The 21,983-nt window shown below is 62.2% G+C and overlaps 1 protein-coding gene across 1 annotated transcript in view; it reads right to left on the bottom strand.

Annotated features, from left to right (window-relative positions):
- Positions 1-21,983, bottom strand: part of VAV2 (vav guanine nucleotide exchange factor 2) — a 178,767-nt gene that overhangs the window by 10,944 nt on the left and 145,840 nt on the right. The window contains exons 9-21 of the mRNA XM_082842727.1: positions 20,713-20,812; positions 19,794-19,889; positions 19,051-19,119; positions 17,470-17,556; positions 14,891-14,976; positions 13,685-13,817; positions 11,306-11,415; positions 10,133-10,234; positions 9,667-9,780; positions 5,131-5,296; positions 3,757-3,831; positions 2,434-2,486; positions 1,003-1,119 (exon numbers count right to left, since the gene is read on the bottom strand). Of these exons, the coding sequence (XP_082698853.1) occupies positions 1,003-1,119; positions 2,434-2,486; positions 3,757-3,831; positions 5,131-5,296; positions 9,667-9,780; positions 10,133-10,234; positions 11,306-11,415; positions 13,685-13,817; positions 14,891-14,976; positions 17,470-17,556; positions 19,051-19,119; positions 19,794-19,889; positions 20,713-20,812 (1,308 nt within the window). The remainder of the gene's footprint in view (positions 1-1,002; positions 1,120-2,433; positions 2,487-3,756; positions 3,832-5,130; positions 5,297-9,666; positions 9,781-10,132; positions 10,235-11,305; positions 11,416-13,684; positions 13,818-14,890; positions 14,977-17,469; positions 17,557-19,050; positions 19,120-19,793; positions 19,890-20,712; positions 20,813-21,983) is intronic.

Genomic DNA, 21,983 nt, shown 5'->3' on the forward strand with positions numbered 1-21,983 from the left:
GGATACGTTCACGCACGTGCACACGCGCAGGCACGCTGGCCGGCAGCACGTGCTCAGGCCGGGACCCGCACCCTGCTGCTGGGGCGCTCATGCCCTCGGCCCCCACTGGGCACAGATGCAGAGGAAGCTGATGCAGGGGGCGGGAGAACAAAAGCTGAGATGGAAAGATGGGAGTGGGCTGTGTGCTCAGGACCTGGGTGCGGCCCACTGAGCCCGGCTCCCGTCTGGCCCTAACGGCCAGAGGCGCTCCTGCATCTCCTACCGAGAGGGCCTCTCTGCTCCCTCGCGTTGGCTTCTGTGACTCGATACCAGAAGCACCCAGGCGGTGACTCTGTGGCCGTCCGGTGGCCCGGTCGCTGGGCCTGCCCCACCCCCCACCCAGCACCCACCCAGCAGACCCGAGGGGGCCTTCCCTGGATACAGGTCACCCTGCTGGGGGCTCTTGACCCCATCAAGGTCACGGCAAACCAGAACCCTCTATTCACCGGCCTGAGACTCCTGTCCAGTGTGTGTCCTATGCCAATGGTGACCAACGACCAATCAGATTCTGTCTCTTGAAGAGGAGACAGAAGACCCACAAGGGGGCAGAGTCTGAGCAGGGTGACCCCAGCCCAAAGGCCACGGGCTGGAGCCCCGAGCTGGCAGCAGCGTGACTGTCCGTGTTCTCCAAGGCCACCTGCGGGGCCGCTGGAAGTCCCCGACCTCTCACCACAGGCCTATCCCCATCCCTGAGCTCCTCTGGTCCCCGCCACCTGAAAAACGCCGGACCGAGCTCACGGGGCGGCTTCGGGCAAGGCCGACGGCAGGCGGGATCACTCACGCTTGTCCCGGGCCAGGTGCATTGTGCAGACCCGCTGACGCCCTTGCATCTCCAAAGTGCCCTGGCGTGGGCAACGCATCCCAAGGCCACACCCAACAAGCCCAGAATCCGGAGGGGATGTGGGCTCCTTGGCTCGGAACGGCATGAGGGGAGGGTCTCTCTGAGCCCCAGCCTCCACGTACTTGATGCTTATGGCAAAGCGCTCGGCCTCGGCCGGCCGCTCCCTGATTAGGTAGGTCCCGCTGGCGTGGGATTTGAGCAGGTTGTCGGTCTGCTGCCGTTCCATGTTGCCGGCAAACCTGGAGCAGAGGAGGAAACGGGGCTGTTCACTGACACGTCTCTAATCTGCCGAAGAGCCTATTGGGACGTGAGGCCACGCCCCCAGGAGGAGGGGCGAGCAGTGGGCGGGGTCTGGAGGAGACGCGCGGGGCGGGGCATCCGCGGGGCGGGGCATCCGCGTGCCGGCTCACAGCCCGCACAGGGAAGGTGGTTGGGGGAGAGACGAGGACCCCAAACAGGCCCCAGGCACTCCACCGCGGCCTCCACCCTCCAGAACCTTGGGCCTGCAGGAGGCGTTCAGGGTAACAAGACATTAGATCAAACTTCCTTTCCAAGCTGTCATTGTTTAATAAGCAGCGATAAACACAAACTGCTCACGTGGGGTTTTGTTTTGTGTCCTAACATACTGGAGACCATCAGCATCTCCATGGGTGGGTTTCCGACACACTGACTGAAAGCTTTTCTCGCCAGCTCTATGGAAATGAAGCCCACCCCGACCCCCAACCTCAAGAACAAAGCCTGACCCCATTTGCACCTCCCTGTCGGGCTGAATTGGGACTTTTGTAAACAGATTCATTAGAAAATTAAAGTTCTGTGCGTTACCCCAAGTGAAAATCACAGCTTAAGTCCTCCACCCTCCACATTAGACCCAAATGCAGAGTGAACAGTGCACTGGAACAGACCCAGGGTTCTCACAGACCCAGATGGGGCGGCGCCGGGGAGGCCACGGACACCGAGGGTGCAGGCACGTCACACCACTGGGCACAGGGGTCCCGGGGTGGCTTCAGGGATCAACCCCAAACCGAAAACCACAAGGGCAGACCCTCCCGGGGTCGAGCGGCCCACTGCTCTGGGGCTGCCACAGGGCGAGCTTCTGCAGGGCCACGGTCACTGAAGGGCAGTCGTTCTTCCAGGCAGCCGGTGAGCCAGGCGGCAGAGTGATAAAAGCTGGCCCTGAGGCCAACCTGCATCTGAGACTCGTACCTACCGGGTCACCTCCACGTTTTATTCATCAAACAGCCCCACTGCTCTCATCAAGCCCGTATGAGCAAATACAATTATAACATTGGCCTTAAATATACCTCCTTCTATATACTGGTATTTTAGACAAGGCTCAAGTAAGATCACATTTTAAAAAGGGCTTCGTTCTCCCAAATGTTAGAACCTGATGGTCTGTTTATAGACGGGGGAAACAGCGGCCTCGGGGTAGAGAAGACTCCCCGGGGGCTCCCAGCGCTTCAGAGCCGAGGAGGGGAGAAGGCGGCCGCGTGCAGCCTGGCTCAGCTGCCCTGGAGACACGAGAGGCAGCCTGGGGCCCCCGCTGATCCACTCACCAGGGGTATGCGGTGTAGTCCATATCCCGGGACGGCGGCCGGCTGATGGGCGGCTGGCAGGAGAGAACATTCGGGTTGGTGTATCCCCAGGCACTGTCCACAGGGCGGGGCCCAGCGACGTCCTATCATCAATGACCCCGGGAGCCCAGCACTGGCTACCAGGACGTCTGTGGACTTAGGCCCAGAGCCACTGGCCTGGGAGGTCCCTGAGGGCAGCAGCCAGGACTCACCATCTCTGAGTAGATGCTCAGTGGGTCTGATCGAATGAATGATTGATTGATTGACCGAATGAATGAATATATAGCACCCAACTAACAGTGCAGTGTAAGGAGAAAGAGAGCAACCTGAAGGCGGCTACGACTGCTCAGCAGTGGACAGGAGCACACCCTATACCTCGCGTCCTCTCTGCAGCACACGGGCCGCAGCCCCAAGGATAGGCATTGGGCTGGCAGCAGCGTGCTCTGCAGGTGGAGAGCCGCGTCTGCAGCAAACCTCGCGGCTCTCCAGACCCCGCGCTGCGCCCTCGCTGGCCTGACTTCCCCTCACTGGGCCACAGGCTGGGAAGAGCCTCCTAGACTACCTGTCCCTTCCCCACCCCATTCACCATGCAGATGGGGAAACTGAGGGCCGGGGTTGGGAAGGGACCCTGAGGGACCCCCTGCCCCCCCGCAGGCCACCCAGTGAGTTAGTGACATTTTCTTCCTCTGCTGTCTGGTCCCTGCGACCTGCCAGCAAAGCCTGTCCTAAAAGGCTTTCTCCTTCGACTGGGCAACGGCCTGCACAGAAGCACAGGCTGGGCGGTGGGGCCAGAGGCCGGGCAGGGCCCGGTAGGTGGACCGGGGCTCCCAGGGGGTCGGGCACCTGCCTGCTGCTCCTTCGGGAGAAGTTTCACTCTCTCACTTTTAGCTTTTTCTGGGGTGTGTGTGGGTGATGCAAGCTCGATGCCTTTTGTAACGGAGCAGAATTTGCGCCACAGTACTCAGATGCAAGAAATGCCATACTGCCTCTCTTCTAAACATAATAACATCTAGCTCTGAGTCCTTATGTTCGAGGGAGAAGACTTATACAGTCCCTCCAGTGTGGAGAAAGGCGGCTGGTCTCTGGTCCATTGCACCTGCTGCAGAGACGCCCATTTTAGTGTTTTTAAAACAGCCAGGCCCTCCCAAGAGGAGGGATCCCCTGCCCGTTGGCCCTTCATCCCAGCTCCAGGGCCAGCTCACAACGGCCTGAACAAGTCCAGGGCGTCCTGAGCGAGGAGACAGCTCTCGGCACCCACGGCACCCTGGCCACCATGCTCCAGAAGCTTCCACGGGAAGTACTCACCCTTCCATCCACTGGACAGGGCTTCACAGACGAGCTAGGGAAGTAACCTGACTTCCTGGTTTGCACCAACCGACCCTGGGAGAGGACAGATGGTCAGGGCCGGCGGGGCCTGGCCTGGCCAGTGGTGGGGGGAGAGGGGATTGTAGTGTGCACTGAGCTTGTCCTGAGGAAGACGAGGGGAGTCCCTGCGAAGCCCATCACAGCACCACCTTCCTGCTGTGACCTCAGCTGACCTCATCACCGTTTGGGGCGCCCTCACGTCACAGATGAGGACATGCTGAGGCCCAGAGAAGTTACGCGGCTTGTTCAGCGCTGGGACCAGAGCCCCCTCTCCTGGCTGCCGTTTCCTCTTAGCCACACCGGCCCTCCCCAAACTGTGAGGGGCGTGTGGACCTGGGGGTCTTGATAAAACACAGCACAGCGTGGGAGGGCCTGGGGGCGACTGTTCACTCTCTCCGTTCGCTCTGCCTGGAAGACCCTCCCAAGGCCTTCCCGGCCCCCACTTTCACATCAGCAAAGTGTCTCTGCAAGGCCACCCAAACCTGATGGCCCTGGTGACAGCTAGGGAGGGGAACTGGGTGGCTGGGGTCAGCGCGGGGCAGACGCTGTACTGCAGACACCTTCTCAGCTCCTGAATCTCCAGTTACATGAGGCCGAGTCTGGTGCGATAAGTTCGTAAGTAAGTACGTGCTGACAAGGACCACCACACAACAACAACGACGGCAGTAACAGTACTTGGACACTTGAACACACGCACTATAGCATCAGCTCTAAGCAGGTCGCCTTGGTCACCCAGGCTGGGCAAGTGCCCCGGTTTCCTGCGGTACCACGTAGACCCCGTGGACACGGGCTTAGGAAATCTCAGGGCAGCACCGATGGCTCCCCTTTCTCAGGCCTTATAATCAGAAGAGCAGGTTTCACAGCTCAGAGCCGTAAACCATCACATGGACCTGTGTCCGTGTTTGGGCCTCCTGGGGCAGGGCGGTGGGCGGGTCTCGGTCATGCTGCACCCCCAGTGCTGAGCAAGGTGGTGCTGGCCTGAACTGGGGCAGGTGGGGAGCAGGGTGGGCGCGGCATGGCCTGGGCGGGGCCTGGGGTGTGTGTGTGCAGGACATAACCCAGGCAGGAGGCAGACAGGGAAAGGGCTTGGACGCCAGGAGGACGATCTCTACCGTGAGGGGATGCTGCACTCCCTACCACCTCAAGGCAAACACCCCAAGACCCGGGCCCTGCTAACAGCCCACTCCTCTCGACCCCGATGGTCTTGCACCCCAAACCCACCCCTGCCTGGAAACGCAGGACCCTCTGCCTCTAGCCTGGGGAGCGGGGAGGGGGTAGCCGGGGGCCCGAGACCCTCCCAGGTCCAGGACCCACCTCCCACCACTGAGACTCAGGGTCGCCTCTCAGTAGCTCAATCACATCACCCGTCTGGAAGGTCAGCACCGGCTTCCCGGGGGGAGCAGGGTTGCCATGGTAATTCTGCACGGCCACCATCTTGGGACCTGCGAAGGACAGGGCAGGAGAGGGCGAGGCTCGGTGGCTCTGTCCCGGTGGCAGCCCACCCCAGGCTGACCTTGACCTCCCCGGCCTTCTCAGACCTCTCAGGGCTCTTGGAAGCGGGCCATGGGCCTGTATCGCCCCTCCCTAAATTCCTCCCGTAAGGCTCCCACGTCCCTTTGTTACATATCATAAGTAAACGATTTATGAGATTAACAGATTCAGGGTATCACTGCAGTAACGGCAACTTATTTTTAAAGAGCGCTTTCTGTGCCGTCACCCAAACACCTTTCGAATCTGTGACTGAGAGTCAGCACATGGAGTAGAAGACGGGGCATCCCTCCTGTTAGAGGTGGGGGCCGGGTCAGCGACCTGCCAAGGCCACACGGCCACTCCGGGGCAGCCCTGGGCTGACGGGGGGGCCCACCTGAGCCCCCCCAAAACTTGTAGGCCTCTCCTAGACCGTGCCCTGCTCTGACCGGCCCAGCCCTGCATGGGCCGCGTCTGCCAGGCCTGGTTCCTGAAGCCGGTGCCCCAGAGGCAGCAGCATGGTTTTTGTTTTCTGTTTTCATGATTAGGTTGGACTCTGTCTGCAGCTCGGGCTGCCTCATACCTGGTGCCTTCAGTTCTCCTGCTACCCAATGCAGAGCAAGGGGGACGTGGGGGGACGGAGAAAATGGTAAAGTGACAGCAGCAGTGTCCCAGAGTCTGCTCTGCTCGGGGTCTCCGGGCTGCAGCTCCCTGACTCTCTGCAGGCTGGGCCCTGGCCCCATGCCTGGCGCTGCGTCATCAAAAACTAAGGAAGCTCCCAGGGCAAGTGGCCGTGGAGGTGGGAGGGAGATGGGGCCGGAGGGCAGCACACACCCTGGGAGCCCGGAGCCAGGTGGCAGACACCGCGGCCAGGCCCAGGCTCAGCTCCCAGGGTGACCGCTGACAAGGACGGTACCAGAGAAGACCCAAGTCCCACAGACTCACCTGGCCCCGCTCCAGAGGTGTCCTGTGAGAGCAAGGACAGAGCATAGTGAGGAGGGAAGGCTGCCCAAGCATCCCACACCCCCTGCCCCCCACACCCAGAGGGAAGGGTCAAGGCAGGAAGCGGGGAGGGGGCCAGGGACACGTCCTGAGCGCCCACGGACATTTGTGATGGTGACAACCTATTTCCCTGTGTGACACGATACTTACTTACACCCTCCACCTTTGTACCCCTCCGCAGCCCTGGGACATCCGTCCTCTTCCCCTCCCATCCCTTACCAGTAACTCCCACCTCCTCCAGGAAGCCTGCCCTGACCACCCCAGCCCAGGGCCTCCCTGCTCAAAGCTTGGGGTTTGTCGTCTCTGTCCGGGACGTGTCCTGCTGCATACACTAAATGTTCTGTCTTCCCTCCTCTTTGAGGGCATCTCTGTAGCCCATGCAGGGCCCAGGAAGAGCCCGTTACATGCTGGTTAATTTGACTGGACCCCCACGGCTGGGGAGAGAAATGACGCCCACAATCCAGAAGTGAATTCAGTGACTCCGTCCCCAAGTCAGCTGAAGAGAGGGCTCTACGTCTATCAGGATGGGGGGCAGGTGGGCAGACGCCTATCACAGAGCTGGGGACCCAGAGCCGCCAGCAAGCCACTGGGCAGGTGGGACGGGTGGGCAGCCGGGCAGGGGGAAAGCTATCAGCGCCCAGGAGGCCATGCACAGGGACCCATTTCTACTGACGACCACGAAGGAAAACAAAGGCCCCTCGTAACCAACAGGGGCTCTGCAAGCCGGCCTGGCCCCAGGAGCGTGAGGGCCGGAACGGTTGGGTCTTTCCGGCTCCAGGCACGGGACGGCGTAGGGTGCAGGGCAATGGGAAGGGAATGGTTTGGGGGACTCACCAGGTCTGCAGGAGAACCTGAAAAGGAAGCACATAGGGGTCAGAGCCACTGGGCGCGCCCGAGTGTGTGAGCGAGGTGAGCTCCAAGGCCCTTCCTTTCAGACCTGGATTACGGACGTGCGTGCTTGGTGACCGCGAAAATCTCTCGACTACTTCTGATGGCGACTTCTGAGCTCTGGTTTTAGGGGCCCCACGGGAGAACACACACTGGGTATCAGACCCAGTGGCAAACAGGTTTTCCTGCATGAGCCAACCCTGCTCCAACGGCAGCAACTGCCTGATCACTGGACAGAACCTGGGCTCAAAGGAAAGGTTTCCACAATTGATTAGTGATGCCTGCCGTGGGCAAATGACAAAAGACGTGGTAGTCGTGCTACTCTATTTGTCAGCACCTCGGACACGGGACACCTCAGCTCGTCAGATGGAAGGCAAACATTCTAAAGATTCTTTCTGCCTGCCCTGGGGCGACCCAAGGGGATGACACAGCTCCAGGCTGGGCCCCGGCCATCTGACAAGCTGAGCTGCCACACCACCACCAGACAAAACAAGCACCACAAGGGCTAACGTGTGGCTGATGTGACTTCAACACCGTCTAACACATGCACAGTTGCAGCCTGCTTTGCGCAGACATAAGATCCGACAGACCCTGCAGATCAGAGGTTACAGGCGTCAGGCATCAGGCACGTGCCCTTGGGGGAAGCCCACGCTCCTTAAAATAAAACCATGTGCCCACCATGGCTCTCAGTGACACGGGGAGGGTGCTGGTGACTTCAGCTTTCGAAAGATGTGCAATTGCCTAACTGGTAAAGCCTCAACTATACACATCATGAAAAACACAAAAACCTAAAAAGAGATGGGGGACGGGGGCGGGGGCATTGCAAAAAAGGGAGAAGGCAGGTGATGGCTAACGGCAGCTGTTTTTGCCCGGTGTGACAAAAACCAGGATCCCTTTCATCTCCCTTACTTTTCTCTATATCTTCTATGGGAAATGGGTATTTAATAATCAGGGAAAAGGAAACAGAAAGATTATCTAAAAATAAGAAAACTTGGGCTTCCCTGGTGGCGCAGGGGTTGAGAGTCCGCCTGCCGATGCAGGGGACGCGGGTTCGTGCCCCGGTCTGGGAAGATCCCACATGCCGCGGAGCGGCTGGGCCCGTGAGCAGTGGCCGCTGAGCCTGCGCGTCCGGAGCCTGTGCTCCGCAGCGGGAGAGGCCACAGCAGTGAGAGGCCCGCGTACCGCAAAAAAAAAAAAAAAGAAAACTTGACAGGAAATACACCAGACTATCACCTTGGGTTATTTCTTAATCTGTTCATAAGTGATAATTGTTTTCTTCTTTATGTCATTTCTCCTCTTTTTTTTCCTCTAAGTTTTTGATAAAGAAATATGTTACTTTTAAGATCAGGAAAAAAATGTCAGAAGAAATGAACTGTCCAGTCGCTTGACGCAAAGGACACATGGCCACAAGAGGGCGGTAGCCATGGGCGAAGCTGAAAAGCTGCGTCGGGGCCAGTCGGGGCCGGCAGCATCCTCTAGCCCGGAGGAGACTGGCAGGGTCGCTGAACTTCCGCCGGGCCGGAGTGGGCTGCATCGGGCGGGCCTTGGTGGGGACGAGGGGGGCTGGGCTGACCTGTCGGACCCTCCTCCCAGATCAGGGCACTGGACCAGCAGTCACAGTAAATGAGGAATTAACAAACTCTCCTACTCTCGGGGGACAAGCAGGCCCGGCATGTTTCCCTGTCTACTTGGAGCGTGGTTAACCCGCTCTGAGCGCAGCTCCCGAGTGTGCATGTCAGCATAACAGTCCCATTTCACGGGGATGTGGGAGCATCTGGGCCCCATGAAGCAGGGCGAGCAGTGTGGTGCCTGGCGGGTGCCCCACGCCCGGATCCAGAGCTCAGCCAGTCCCTGACCGTGGCGGCTTTGAAACCTTTCAGAACCATCTCAGGCTTTCCGGCGGCCCGTCCAGCTGCTCTAGGCTGGGCCCTCCCCCAACTCATCCCCCAAACCAAGACGATTGACAGGAGCCTCAGGCTTCCCCATCTGAGGCAAAGGGGAGCACAGTAGGTGCCGTGCACGCACGTGAACCGTCTACAAACAGGGCTGTCGCTAAAGAGGGCCGGGCCTCTCCAGGGCGGGGGAACCCAGGGGTGAGGTGTTCCTCTGTGACCGGAAACCTCCATGCAACTGCCAGGAATGTCCTGTGCCCTCTGCGGGGTGGAGATTCTAGACGCTTACAACTGCAGCGCGGCAGCGGGTGCCCAAGAGGCCGAGAGAAGCCAGCCAGTATGCAGTTAGGAGGAGGGCTTTGCCATGGAATGCCCGCTCCCGCTCCGGCTGGGCCTTTTGACACAGTGTGACCCGGGGCCGGCGTCCTCCCCTCTCTGAGCCTCTGTTTCCTCATCTGGTCCCTGCCCCGTGGGGTCACCATGGCAGGACAGGAGAATGTGGGAACACCGCCAGAGCCGGCAGCTGCGAGGGATGACGGGACCCTCGGCTCGGGGTGTGTCGTGGGACCCTGAGGACCAGCCCCCAGGGCCTGTGCCCCACGGGGAGGGTGGGGATGGGTACTCACTGATCTTGCAGGGAGGGGTCACCTCCAGGCACTCCTTGTGTGCCCCGACGCCACACTTGGTGCACAGGTAACCCTGGTAGAAGGTGCCTCTGCACCGGGGTGGGAGGGGGAAGGGGCAGGAGGTGAGGTGGACCACCAGACCCACCTTGCCTTCTGCCCCCCAGGGCATCACCCCTCAAAGCCCTGGGGCCCAGGACCCCCGACCCGATGCGCAGTCTGGCTCTGCCATCCCCACAGGGGGCCCTGGGCACCCACGGGGACAGGCACCTCCCCTCCCGGCTGGATCCCAAACGTCCGAGGGCCGGCTGCCTCCCACACGATGGGATGTCTCCCCGGGTCCCTGGGGCCCAGCACAGTGCTGGCCTAGGGGTGCTGGGCGGCGATGGGGGCACAGGAGGGAGGCAGCAGCGGGCCCCTTCGGGGGCCGGGAGAGCGCCTCACCTGAGGAACATCCTGCACGCTCTGCAGTTGGTGGTCTTGTCAAACGTGTACATCTGGAAGCTGTGCTGGTTGGCGGTGGCTTTGTCGGGCTTGATGTTTGACCTGATGGGAGGGAAAGCGGGCTCCAGGTTCCCTGAGCCCCCCCGAAACGGGAGCCGCCAAACCAGCCGGGCTCCGGAACGCGGCCGGGAGTCAGGAGGCCAGGACTCAGAGCCAGGATCTGCCCCGACCCCCGGGCAGACCCGAGGGGCCCTGACACCCCGGGGAGGATGAAGGGTCCGAGTGGGAGCTTTCGAGAACCTTCTGGGGTGATGGTTAAGGGCTGTATCTGGACAGGGCTTGGCGTGGGCTCAGCAAACCGCACCAGGATGTCCCTGTGCGCGAGCCCGAGATATAAAGATCTAAACAAATCGTGGCTTCATGACGGGCACCCTCGCGCGCACTGAGGTCTGCAGTTCACTACGACACGCCCGCTAGCAGACGGCACCAGGGCTGGGGGCGGCATGTGACAGAGGGCAGCACAAGACGCGAACGGAGCAGGCCGGGCATTTACCGTGACGTTCTTTCAACTTGGATTAATGCTTGAAAATTTTCATGAGAACGGTGGGGAGAAAATTACAACCCCTAGAAAGCCTTGGGGCCCACCGCCTGGCCGCCATCTATTCTGATGTGTCCCACGCGGGACCCCGTTGGATCCTCCCAATAATCCCGGAACCTGGACCCTCCCTTCATGTGCATCTCACCAGGAGGAAGAGGCCAGGGAGGTGAGTGCACCTGCCCGGAGGCCCCCAGGACCTGCCACCTGGCCTCAAGGTCTGATGTGGCCAGGCACCCCCATGATCACCTTTCTCTGTTGGGCTAACTGGGGCTCCTCCTAGATTTCATGGAAAAACAGCTCTGGGGCTTTTCCCCAAAGGTGACAATCTACCGGCCTGTAAGACCCAGGGATCTGGGTCACCGTGAGTCCATCTGGCACCATGGCCATTCCTGGCCACTCGCTGCCCTGCCGGTCAAGTGTGGGAGGCTCGGCCCCAGGGGGAGGGCCCTCTGGCCACTGTAGATTAAAGAGCGAGGCTGCCACGCGGGGGGAAGGGGCTGGCATCCCGGGGGGGCGGGTTCCCCGAGAAAGATCCACGTGGCCTCCCACCCGCGCCGCTGCCACGGCGGACTCACATGGCCATCTCAAACTGTTCCGTCCACTTCCTCTTCATGTCTTCCGTCTTGCAGAAAAACTGGAAGCCTTGCTTGCCTTGAAGGTGAATTAGATAGAAACCATAGGACCACTGTGGGAGGAGACAGGGGACACGCTTGCAACGGGCATGGCTAGGTGCACACAGGTGCACGGGCACAGGTACAGGCACACTCGTGCCCGGGCCTGTACGTGCACGCGTGTGTATGTGTATGCAGCCTCTAACGAGATGTCCTGGGACCCACCTCCGACCCCCTCCAAGGTGCACCCTCAACTGAGGCCTCTGCTGGTTTAGCCCAGGCCACTTCTAATGACCCGCGTTGAGGCGTTCACCTGGGGCCCCCTCCAGGACGCCAGCCCACCCACTTTCACTTCCTAAATGTGATGCCAAAAAAGCTCACTGGTCTGAATTAGAACAACAGAAAAAAACAAAAAAGGCAGAGGAGGCCATGGGCCTGGGGAGCTGCGGCAAAGTCAGCCCAGCCTTCCCACCCCTCAGCCACCACCAGGCCCGGCTGTCGCTCGGGGCTTCCAAGGGGCCCAGGAAGAAGCGTCTGGGAAGCCTGAGCCCATCTGTGTTAGGAAAGGTGGAGGGAAAAAGGAAAAGAGGGAAGGAGGGAGGGAAAGAAGAAAGAGGACAAAGGGCGGCAGAGAGAGAACAGGCCAAACCCCAGTGGCTCTGAAACCACCCAGGTCCTTAACCTCCAGGGACTGGGAGTGGGTGGGGCAGGCGGGAGGGGGGGTTTCACTTGACACCCTTTGCAGCCGGCAAATCTGTTATCACAAATACATGTCTCCTCTTAATCCAGACACTGAGGGGAGGAAGGAGGAGAACGCCGGGAACCCAGCCCGGCTCAGGCCCACCCGGCTCCCCAGACCCCACTCCCAACTCAGGGAGGAAGTGCTGGCATCGGGCCCGGAGGTGAGGAAGGTGGCGAGCACGTGAGCGTCAGGGGCTTACCATTTTCCCGTGAGACTAGGAAGCGCGAGGAGAGGAAAGGAAAAGGGGAGACGAGATCATCAAGAGGCCTGGCCCAGCCCCGCGGTGGGTGCCGCAACCCAGCACTGCCCACTGCCAAGTGCCCCAGGATGGGACCACCACGGCAAGGGCCTTCCTCCCAGAGGGGTAGGTGCCGGGGCGGAACCTGGGGGGCTTTGTCTTCAGCCCTGAGCCTGGGAGGTGGCCTCAGGTCACTGCTTCTGGGGCCCCAGTGGCCTGTTTTGGACATCAGGGCTAGGCAGGTCACCCCCAACAGCTCTTCCAGGTGGCACCTGCATTCTACCTGTTAGCTCGGGAGTCCAGCCTCTTTTAGCACTTTGGTTCCTCGCACCCACACCCAGCCCAGGGCTGCACACCATAGGTACTCAAGCACTGGGTGCAGAAGCAGGACTGAACCAGAGAGCACGGCAGCCCCAACTCAGCATCCATCGTACCACCCACAGCATCCACGGCCTCACCCCCAGCAGCCATGGCCCCACCCTAGGAGTCATGGCCCCACCCCTAGCAGTCATGGCCCCTCCCTCACCAGCCATGGCCCCACCTCCAGCAGCCATGGCCCCACCCCTAGCAGTCATGGCCCCTCCCTCACCAGCCATGGCCCCACCCCCAGCAGCCATGGCCCCACCCCCAGCAGCCATGGCCCCACCCCTAGCAGTCATGGCCCCTCCCTCACCAGCCATGGTCCCACCCCAGCAGCCATGGCCCCACCCCAACAGCCATGGCCCCTCCCTCACCAGTCATGGCCCCACCCCCAGCAGCCATGGCCTCACCCCCCAGCAGCTATGGCCCCTCCCTCACCAGTCATGGCCCCACCCCCAGCAGCCATGGTCCCACCCCTAGCAGTCATGGCCCCTCCCTCACCAACCATGGCCCCACCCCCAGCAGCCATGGCCCCTCCCTCACCAGCCATGGCCCCACCCCCAGCAGCCACAGCCCACTGGCTGGACATCAGAGCCCCACGAGCCACAGCAAGGCCCACCCGGTGCCCTCCTCCAAAGCGGGAGGGCAGGGGAGGGGCAGGAGGGCCTGCTTGCCGCAGGGGGCCACATGCGCCAAGCGGCCAAGGTCTAAGGCTGGGCTCTCACCAGCGGCCTCGGGCCACGCCCCTCAGCTCAGGGTCCTCACTGGGGGGCTGCAATCCGGATCGTGCCCCTCCGACCCCCGCCAGGAAAGACTCAGACAAAAGGCCGGGGCGGGGGGGGGTAGTGCTGCGCCCAGCACAGAGCGGGTGGAGGCCAGCCCACCTGACCACGCTTTCTCTAGCCACCCCACAACTCCTCCCTCGGGGGGGTCGGTGCCTGCCCCGCACCGGGCGGCCCAGCCTTAGAAGCCCCTCCGTCACCACGGGGAAGCTGGGGCTCACCTTCTTGACGTCCTTGTTGTTCATGGGGTCGTCGGTCATCTTGTGGAAAAGCAGCTCGATGATCTCCTTCAGCTCGTAGCTGTCGCCCCGCCTCTTGCACACAATGACCGCCTTGTCAAACAGGAACAGGTACCTGGCCCGACACCGTGGCCACAGGGGCCCGTCAGCGTGGCCACAGGGGCCCGTCAGCGCGGCCACCAGGGGCCCGACAGCACGGCCACCAGGGGCCCGTCAGCGCGGCCACAGGGGCCCAAAAGCGCGGCCACCAGGGGCCCGTCAGTGCAGCCACAGGGGCCCGTCAGCACGGCCACAGGGGCCCGACAGCGCGGCCACCAGGGGCCCGACAGCGCGGCCACCAGGGGCCTGTCAGTGCGGCCACCAGGGGCCCGTCAGCGCGGCCACCAGGGGCCCAACAGCGCGGCCACCAGAGGCCCATCAGTGCAGCCACAGGGGTCCGTCAGTAAGGCCACCAGGGGCCCGACAGCGCGGCCACCAGGGGCCCGTCAGTGCGGCCACTAGGGGCCCGACAGTGCAGCCAACGCAGCGGGGTCCGAGGCCGCGGGACGGCTGTGGGCGCCCGGGTGGGCAGCGCGAGGGCTGCTCCCTCCCCGAGCCTGAGCCCTCCCCCGGCCTGGCCCGCCCGGCCGACTCTGACCCCTCAGCCCGGCCTTGGATCCTCCACGCCCCTGCCCCCGCTGGCCTTCCCCGCAGCACTGGCCTCTGCCGGTCACTGCCCATTTACACGTCCATCCTCCACGGGATTAGGAGCCGCGTGGGGCAGGGCTCACGTCTTCTGTGACCCCGGCCACGGCCCCAGGCCTTGGACGCAGCAGGTGTGCGTGGAGGACTGAACAAGCTGGGGCCGTGCCAGCTCCCCGGGAGCTTTCGCGTCGCGCGCCCGCACTCCCGCCCAGTCCTTTGGCAAACAGCTCACACGGCCGCTCCCAGGAGCCCGTGCGCTCGCAGGCCGGGCCTCTGGCTGTCCCCCAGCCCGGCCGGTCCAGTGCCGGCCGCAGGCAGGGCAGCCCCACGGGCGTGGCAGCCACTGGCCGTCGCTCTCACCGGGAAGGAAGGAAGCAATTAAAAAGGCGCAACCCAAAGCCAAGTGCACGTGAGAAGCTGTTTCCAGGCCCGCCGGGGAGCGGGGCACCCTGGAGCGGCGTGTCTGACTCGGGTGCCACCCAGCCCAGCGCCCGCTCCGCTCACCTGTCTTGCTTGGTGTGGTTCACTATGGACCGGACCTTCAGCTCCCCGTCGATCTTTGGTCTCCCAAATTCCTCCAGTTTCACTTGCTGGGAAAGAAAGGGCAAGGCCGTTAGTCCCGGTGCCAGAGCAAGTTCCCTACGTGGAGAGAAACGCAGGTGGGCGCGCGTCCGGGGCGGCCGTTTTCCACTGAAACCGAAGGCGGGAGCGATGTGAGACGAGCCCCCCCCCGGTTCCCGGCTGGTGCCGAGGACAGAAGGGAGGAACTGGGCCTGCAGACTCTGCAGTCCCTGCTGAGGACTCCCTCCAGCTCTGCAGCAACAAAGGGCGATTGATGGTGTGGGTCAGTTAGCAGGCCACTGTCATCATGGAGCCAGAGCAGGAACCTGGTGGGAAACGCCAGACGCCTGACCCCGAGAAACCAAATTAAACAGAGAACAAACGGCGCTTATCAGAGAGAGGGCGGGCAGCGCGCGGGGGTCCTGCCAGTGGTTCATCTATCACAGGAAGAGCCTTCGAGTGGAACCCCCTCTCTGGTTTGCAAGGATTTCATTTTCGTTTTCTGCCTGGTTTGCATCTCTGCTCTGCTCTGATTCAGAGAGACGTCTCTGGGCACGTTCCCTGTGCGGTCTACGCGGACAGAACAGGCAGGAGAGGATGCCGCAAAACGCTATCAGGCCAGCCCGCCTGGCGCTACGACGGGGGCTCTCAGCATCTTCTTTCAGAGTTTTCTGCATTTTCCAGGAGCTGCCAGAGCAAAACGAAGGGCGCAGCGTGGGTGTCACCCAGGGTGGGACCAGCACCTGCTTAGTGACTCAGGGCCTCTGTGTCTCATCTCCAAAGGGCGGGAAGAAAGGTACCAGCTCCACCTGCTGGGATGGGGTCCGGAGAAAACCACACGGCTGGGCAGAGCAGGGCGCCCGGCCCACAGGAGCGCTCCACACCTGCTTCCCTGCTGCTTAACTTCTGTCATTTGATGCGCAAGAATTAGTCGTATGTAAAAACTTAAAAAAAAAAAGTCTTCTTGTCACAAAAGTAGTGCCCATCCATCCATTGTAGAGCATGTGGAAAACATCCAACGCTCAACGAGGGGAAAACCAACAGCCCCAGGCCCCACCGGGCACTAACACCACCGCTAACAGCCTGGCGCACAGCCATCCTTAACCTCCTCTGCCCTCTGAAAGGAAAGAAAAATGGGGTCGGGTCATAATGCTGTTCAGTGACTTCTTTTTTCTTTGCTGGACGACACATAACGATTGTCTTCACACCACGTGCCTGTACCACAGTCCTGTTTGGGCTCTTCTGACTCTGGTCAGGGAGGACCAGACAAATGGGCACCAGGTGTCAGCCTGGGCATGCGGGGCTTCCTTTGCAAAAGCTTCTGTGCTGATTTGCTTTTGACAGACACTCACCCGGACTCTAAAAGTTCGGGGACCGGAGAGTGAAAACGCGTGTAAACCAGTGGTCCTCAGCCAGGGCTGATTCTGTACCCAGGGGACATCTCGTGATGTCGGGAGTTGTATCTGGTGGCCATGACCTGGGCCCCTGAAGGGTGGGGATGCTACCAGCATCTAGTGGACAGAGTCCAGGGGTGCAGCTCAACATCCCACAATGCACAGGACAGGCCCCGCGACAGAGAACGGTCCAGCCCCAAGTGTCAACAGTGCCGAGGCGGAGGAACCCTGTTTAGACATTCAGCAGATCAGCGAGAGGCTGGTACCGGTCGGCACAGGCGGGGAGTGCCTGCTTCCTGGGAGGGCCCATCTCCTCGCCCCGCAGGACCCGGTGGTTCACCCAACGCCCCGAGGCTGAGCCTCTGATGGACCAGGATGAGGATAAGGTCCCATGAGGTGTCAGCCCTGCCTGCTAGAGGTCAAGGGGGAGGGGAGAACTCAAGGGCAACTCCTGGGCAGAGTGACCAAACCCTCTCTATTGTCCCTCATGGCGACAGGCGATGTGGGTGAGCCAGGGGTCCCAGAGTGTTAGGAGCCTTGTGCTCCCCTGGGCGCCGCACTCTCCTCTTGGACCCAAGAGAGTCCCGGTCCAGGCCAGGGAGGGAGGGCAGAGCAGAGCAGTCAATACCGTTCCCCTCCTCGGGCCCTCAGCCAGTGGCCACCCTTGTGCACAGGGCCCCTGGGCTGGTCTCGGTGCACAGCCTGGCAGTGCGAGGTCAGCCTCCGCTCCAGGAGCTGCTCCACCCGCTTGGCGAGAGCGCTCAGCCGGCTGCACGTGCCTCCACGACCCGGACGGATGGAGCGTGCGGTCGCCCTTCCACTTATTCGATGCTGAGGTTGTGAAAGTCATTTTTTTTTTTTTTTTTTGGTACGCGGGCCTCTCACTGTTGTGGCCTCTCCCGTTGCGGAACACGGGCTGCGGACGCGCAGGCTCAGCGGCCATGGCTCACAGGCCCGGCCGCTCCGTGGCACATGGGATCTTCCCAGACCGGGGCACGAACCCGCGTCCCCAGCATCGGCAGGCAGACTCTCAACCACTGCGCCACCAGGGAAGCCCTGAAAGTCATTTTTTAAAACACGCATATGTGCCCGTGACTGTCTCCGCTCCTGGGGAGCCGGCGCACTTACCAGGTTCTCTATGGAACTCTGAAACTCGCCGATCTTCTTCAGGGTCTCTTTGTCCCGTTTGACTTCGTTGATGTACATCGCCAGGTCCTGGGACACAACAGAGGCGGGGAGCGGGTCAGCAGGCCCACGCTGGGCAGGGCGTGAGGGGCTCAGCCACGAACCCCACGGCACCGTGCAAGGGCTGGGCATCTCCAAAGCACCGTCCACCGTCCCCAGAGGTGGCTGGCCCTCGAAATGACCGCAGGGGTGAGAAGCGTCACCCCACTTGACAAATGACGCAGAAAAGCTGTGCCCCATTGGTGCGCCAGGAAATCCCTCCTCCTAGAACAGCTTCCTTCTACCCCGTCACTCGGCCACCTTCTAGGTCAGAGTAGAAGGAAAACAACCAGGTCGACCTGGACCAGCCAGTTCTTGGCCCTACAGAGCCTCGGTGGAACGAGGGCGACCCCACCGCGCAGCCCGGCTACCCACATGCTGCAGTCTCCTGCTGGCCGCCAGGGGGCACTGCCCACCGCGATCCAGAGGGCCCAGCGGGACAGACACCCTGAGCCAGGCGGTGGGTAGGGGGTGAGAGCTGGTTCCAGCCTCCCCTCCAGTGCCCCCTGCCCGTCCACACTGGGAGCCCACTGGCCAGGCAGAATCGGAGACCCCGAGGCAGGAACATTACAAGATGGGCCTGGTGAGCCGTGCAACCGCCGGGGCCTCCATGGCACAGGCCACAGAGTTCGCACAGGACTTGGAGTAAAGAGGACAGGCTGCTCAGAGAAGCTCCAGAAACAGACGGCCGAGCAGTGGGGGGACAGAAGCCAGAGAGGGGGCGATCCCCCTGGGAAGATCACTTCGCAAAGATGGAGGAGGCACAGGACGTTGCCAGGTGACAAGGACAGGTTCAGCCCGAGCCAACACACAGGTGGGAAAGAACGGACACCTTCAGGGGCCTGAGCGTGGCCAAGCCTGCCTGGAAGGTGGGGCATTAGGGGTAAATACAACTGCAAAGCCAGCACAGCTCTGGAGGCCTGTGTGCCGGGGGGAGGGTCTGGGCCTGACTCAGCAGGCAGTGGGGAGCCACAGTAGGGTTCTAAGAGGGGGAGGGACGTGAGCTGGGCTCTCCTTCCGGGGGCTGAGCTGCAAAGTGGGCTTCCATGGACAGAGGGAGGAGGGGAGAGGCGCCGTGCCTGGGTGGAGTGGGCATTTCAGAAGCAGATGCCACACACTGGGCAGCAGGCAGGGGAGGGCCAGGTGGCCCAGCACTGGGTCCGGTGCCTGGATTCTGTCGACCGTCTGGCAGACGGTCAGGGAAGCGAGAGGAAGGGAGGCCTGGGGGTGGGGGTGGGGTCACTGTGGGCCAGGGGAGGCTAGAGAAGAGAATCCTTAGGGAAGCCCCCTCCACCCGCCCCCTCTGCCCCTGGTGGGTCCCATCCACCGCCCTGCCCCTGCTCCGCCTCTTGCCGTCCCAGGAAGATCTACATCTCCGATCACCGAGCTAAGGTTGTTACCGAGCCCAGGTCCAGTCAAAGAGGGCGGGCACGGTCCATGAAGCCCCAGGCTGGCCCGGCCTCTCCCCTGCCTCGGTTTACCCACCTGCATGGCCTCCAGTGCTTCTTTGAGCTGCTGCCTCTCGGGCCGGTCGGTGGAATGGCTCAGAAGTTCCTGGGGGGGGGTGGTGGTGAGGCGTGGGTGACCACTCAGGAGTCCCCACCAGGCCCCAGGTGTGCAGACAGAGCCAGGCCCTCGGGACAAAGCCCCACCCCCACCCCCACCCGGCTCTGGTCCAGCCGCCCAACTCCGGCAGACAGACAGCGAGCCCTCCTCCAGGGGACACACGGCTTCGAGGCGAGGTGTCTCCAACTCTTGTGGATAACGGGGGGAACATTAAGACACCACAAAGCCAGGGGCCGCGCTAACAGGTGACCTGCTGATTCACTAAAGAGCCTTGGCTGGCATCTCACAGAAACCACTGTCTCCCGCGCAGGTCTGTCTGTCCCGAAGGACTTCCTGTTTCCGTGGCCACCAGGAAGCTCAGGGACTGGGTTAAGAGACGAGCCCCAGGAGCTCTTACTTCCGGCCCGAGGATGCTTTTCTGTCTCTCTCGGCTTTCCTCTTCTCTTACCGATTTAGATCATAATTTTCCTTGCATACTAACTGACAATATTCATAAGACACACAAATACTGCATAGCTCCCCGCACTGATTTGCAGTTTTTAGGCGCCAAGCACGGGCTGCCTTACTCTACGCGCTTGTTCATTTGTCACCCTGGCCTGTCTGTGGGCTCCACCCCACGCCCCGGGGGCTGCCGGGCCCTGACCCCCTCCAGCCGGTCTCACCTTGAGGAGCAGGTGGTATTTGAGCACCCTCTGCATGGGGACCACCAGCAGGTCCTGCAGCTTGAACTTCCCGTCCTGGACCTTCAGGGTGCATTCCTGGGCGTCGGGGGAGCAGCGGGTGGATTTAGGGCATCCTTGCCCGGGCACACCGGACCCCAACACTCCCATCCCCCGGCCTGGGGACGGGGGCAGACCCAAGCCCTGCACTGGGGCCCAGGTGTCTGGTCTTCCTCCGGTCCGGCTCCCAGAGACCGCCCCCCCCAAACCAGGCGTGTGCAGAGGGGTGGGCTTCACAGCAGGCGGGCAGGGGCCCTGCTGCCTCTCATAGCCTCAGGGGTCTGCAGTGGCCACATGGGGGGGATTCTGAGTGACGCCTGGTCTGGGGTCTACCAGAGACCCTGGGGGAGGCCAGCTCACACTAACGGGGGCACCGCCCTCAGGAACCAGGGGCTCCCCACGGGTTGCCTGGACACACGAGGGCATCGGGCCCCTCCGAGGGGCGAGTCACCCCCAGCACTGCCGGAGCAAAGGGATGTGTACCAGGGCTCAACCTGGGAACCGTCTGACCGGCCAGATACAACATGGGAAGCCCAGCCTCTGGGGGGACGACACGGCAGGGGTGGGAGGCTCCCAGCAGAGGTCCGTCACCTGGGGCCCCCATGGGGTCCCGATAGGCCAGGGTCAGGGCTCAGTCACTCAGCCGGATCTGGTCCGGGGTTCTGCCACAGTGGCACCCAGGCTGGGCCCTGGCCTGGGACGGTGACCTCCCCCTGCCCACTCTCAACCCCAACAAAATGCAAAGGAGAAAAAACCACCTGCCAAAAACATCTACAAAAAACGTCCCATCACTGCCCCGCCCCCAGCTTCCCATGGAACGGGTAAGAGGCCAGGGAGCTGGAAGCTCGGACACGGCAAGTACCTCGACTTTCTGTCTGAAGTCCTCCCTGCCGGCCAGGAGCTGGCTCAGCGTGCTCTGCGCGTGCTCCATGCGGCTGCAGTACTCCCCGTAGATCAGGAGCCTGGACGGCGGACACACACACACACACACACACACACACACACACACACACTGGGTGTGAGCCCGAGCCGTGTTCACGTCAGGCTGTGAGCACAGCAAGCAGCTCCCCCCCCCCCCCCCGACAGCTCCTCACGTGTTCGCACATTTAACGGTTTCGTTCTTTCCATGAGGCTGCTTTCCTTCCCCGCCCTGCCCAGGAGGAGGGCTGCCAGCCGTGGGGAGGGAGGGGCACCCTGCCTTCCCCGAACCCCAGGAGGCCCTCTTCTGTGGTTCTGTTCCAGGTCAGGACCGGGTTTGGGGGTGCCGCCCTCAGCCCCCCATCCCGCCCCTGGAAAGGGCCAAAGCCAGACAGAAGCCCCCGCCTCCCCAGGCAACTCACGCTGCAGTCCACAGGCAGTGAGCACCCAGGCCCAGCCCGGCTCTGTGCTCGCCCTGGGGGGCCGGCCCCTGAGCTGACATTTCGAGGTGCGGGGACCCCGCGGGCCAGCCCTTGTTGCTGCCACATGGCACTGATGGTCTGTGCCTGGGTTCCAGCCACCGGCCTCTCAGGGCAGGGTGACGTCAGCCCCCGTCACCTGGGAGACGGGGGTGCTGGGAGGGGCCGCGGATCCAGGGAAGATGCGGGGTGCAGAGGGGGAGAAGGAGCTCCCTCTAACCCAGCCCCGCCTCCCCCGCTTCCGGCCTCCCCTGTGTCCACTGCCTGCCTGCCGTCCTGCTTCTCTCCTAACACCCTCTGCTTTGCTCCCCACCACGATCCTCCAGGGCCGACAGGCCAGAGCCCCCGGCACCGGGGCCCAGCGCTCTCAGGGCCTTGGGTTACTGGCCTGAAACCTCATCTTTCAAAATCTTGTCACCCGACTACCGAGTAGGCCCCTGGAGAAGGACCAGGCAGGTGACGTCGTTGGCTGCAAGTCACCACCTCTGGGAGCCACCAGGGCCAGGAGCTTCACGCACAGCGTCGCGACCCTTTAACCCACTTGTAGAGGTGGGGGTGGTGAGCCCCACTCTCCAGTGGGGAAACCAAGGCCTCAGTGAACTTGCTAAGAGTCACCAGCTAATAAAGGGCGACACCAGGAGGCCGGGCCCCGCGCATGACGTTCCAGGGACGCCCTGCCAGACGCAGGTTACGCTGTGTGTCAGCAAACGTCTGGAGGCCTCTCCCGGCCCAGCTC

The sequence above is a fragment of the Leucopleurus acutus genome, assembly GCF_964270905.1.
Source record: "Leucopleurus acutus genome assembly, chromosome: 7".
NCBI lineage: Eukaryota > Metazoa > Chordata > Mammalia > Artiodactyla > Delphinidae > Leucopleurus > Leucopleurus acutus.